General features: G+C 38.4%; 1 protein-coding gene across 1 annotated transcript; it reads right to left on the minus strand.

Moving 5' to 3' along the window:
- Window positions 1-223: 223 nt before the first annotated feature.
- Window positions 224-1816, minus strand: LOC139129077 (protein NLRC3-like; the record flags this gene model as incomplete). The annotated part of the gene is made up of 1 exon (XM_070694748.1): window positions 224-1816. A coding segment is annotated over exon 1 (1593 nt), but the record flags the coding sequence as incomplete, so codon positions are not given.
- Window positions 1817-2654: the final 838 nt, after the last annotated feature.

The raw sequence follows: 2654 nt of genomic DNA on the forward strand, positions 1-2654 counted from the left end.
TACAATGTATGTGACTATGTTAAGATGGGTTAGTGTATACCTTGACCTCATCTCTTCACTAAAACTCTCTTCTCCACTCAGCTGTCTCTATGTTATTATGACTCAGATCGATATGAGTAAATCCATATATGGACCAAAACCCTTCACTTAAACTCTGTGCACCAATGTTTCCTATGTTATTATGACTTAGACCAAGATGAGTAAGCTCATACATTGACCACATTGCTTCACTCAAACTTCTTGCATCATTGTCTCCTATGTTATTATGACTAAGATCAAGAAAGGCAAGTCCGCACATTGTTCTTATTCCTTCACTTAAACTCTGTGCACCTAGGTCTCCTATGTTATTGTAGCTGAGATCAAGATGGGTAAGTTCATACATTGACAACATTTCTTCACTAAAGCTCTTCACACCAATGTCCCCTATTTTATTATGACTAAGATCAAGATGCCCAAGTCCACACATTGACCTCATACCCACACTCAAACTCTTAGCACCCCTGTCTCCGATGCTGTTATGGCTAATATCAAGATGAGTCAGTCCATTCATTGACCTCATCACTTTACTCAAACTCACTGCACCACTATTTCCAATATTGTTGTTACTGAGATTTATATGAACAAGTTCATACATTGACCTCAAGATTTTACTCAAACTCCTTGTACCACCAGCTCCTATATCATTACAACTAAGATCCAGATGAGCAAGTCTGTGCATTGACTTCATTACTCCACTTAACCTCTTTAAACCCATGTGTCCTATGTTGTTATGACTAAGATCAAGATAGGTAAGTCCATGCATAGACATCATCCCAAAATTCAAAGTCATGGCACCTCTTTCGCCAATATTATTATTGCTTAGATCAAGGTGTGTAAGTGCATCCATTAACCTCATGTTAAAACTCAAACTCGTAACCCCACGGTCTCCTATGTTATTATGACTAAGGTGAAGATGAGTAAGTCCATGCATCGACCTTATCCCTTCACTCAAACTCTCTGCACCACGTTCTTCTATGTTATTATGACTAAGATCTAGGTGAGTAAGTTCATGCATTGACTCCAATAATTCACTCAAACACTTTGCACCACTTTTTCCTATGTTATTATGACTAAGATCGAAATGTGTAAGTTCATGTTTTGACCCTAATGATTCGCTCAAACTCTTTATACCACTGTCCCCTATGTTACTGTAACTGAGATTGAAATGTGTAAGTTTATGCATTGACCTCATCGCTTCACTTAAAGTTTTTGCTCCACTGTCCCCTATATTATTGTGGCTAAAATCGAGTTGAGTAACCCCATGCTTTGAGCTCAACTCTTCACTCAAACTCTCTGTGCCTCTCTCTGTTATGTTATGATGACTGAGATCAAGATGAGCAAGTTTACGCATTAACATCATCCCTCCCCTCAAACTGTTTGCTCCCCTGTCTCCTATATTATTATGACTTAGATCAAGATAGGTGAGTTCATGCATTAACTTCATTCGTTTACCCATACTGTTTGCACCAACAGCTCCTATATTATTATTACTAAAATCAAGGTGAGTAAGTCTAGGCATTGATTCCAAAACTTTACTAAAACACTTTGCACCATCAACTCCTATGTTATTGTGACTTAGATCTAGATAAGTAAGTCCGTGCATTGACTCCATTACATCACTCAAACTCTTTGCACCACCAACTTCTATATTGTTATGACTGAGATCAAGATGAGTAAGTCTGTCCTTTGACTTGATCCCTTCACTCAAACTCTCTGCGCCATCGTCTTCTATGTTATTGTGACTAAGGTCGAGATGAGTCAGTCCATCCATTGACATGATTCCCTTACACTCCGAGCACCAATATATTCTATGTTATTGTGACTAAGATCAAGATGGATAAGTCTATGCATTGGCTCCATCACCTCACTGAAACTCATTGCGCCACTGTCTCCCATGTTATTATAACTAAGATCAAGATGCATAAGTCCATCCATTGACCCCATTCCTTCACTCAAACTCCATGCACCACTCTCTCCAATGTTGTTATGGCAAAGATCGAGATGAATAAGTCTATACATTGATCTCATGACTTCACCTAATCTCTTCGCACCGCTGTCTCCTATGTTATTATGACTAAATTTAAGACATGTAAGGCCATCCATTGACCTTATTACTTCACACAAACTCCATGCACCACTGTCTCCTATGTTATTTTGACTAAGGTCAAGATGAGTAAGTCCATCCATTGATATTACCGCTTTACTCAAACTCTCTGCACCACTGTCTCCTATGTTATTATGACTGAGATCAAGATGAGTAAGACCAAGCATTGACCCTACCAATTCATATATTTTTTTACACCACTGTCTCCAATGTTATTATTACTAAGGTCCAAGTACTCGAGGTTCAGATAAGCAAGCCTTTGTATAAAGTCTTGAAATTCCGCGTTACGCCATTTTTTCCCTTTGAGAGTAAGCTTAGTCAAGTTTGTCAATAAGATTAAACTCTTACAAATTCCCACACATTTCTCTCTCGATAACCCAGACATATTAACCTCCGTAACATGCATCAGATTATCATAGATAGAACTACACTTAACGTCACTGAGTCGTAAGTTATCTTGTTCTAAGTTGATTGATACAGTTGGCATTTGATCAATGACGTGAGGCATCAA

This window comes from Ptychodera flava, unplaced genomic scaffold (assembly GCF_041260155.1).
Source record: "Ptychodera flava strain L36383 unplaced genomic scaffold, AS_Pfla_20210202 Scaffold_89__1_contigs__length_443570_pilon, whole genome shotgun sequence".
In the NCBI taxonomy this organism is placed as follows: Eukaryota; Metazoa; Hemichordata; class Enteropneusta; family Ptychoderidae; genus Ptychodera; species Ptychodera flava.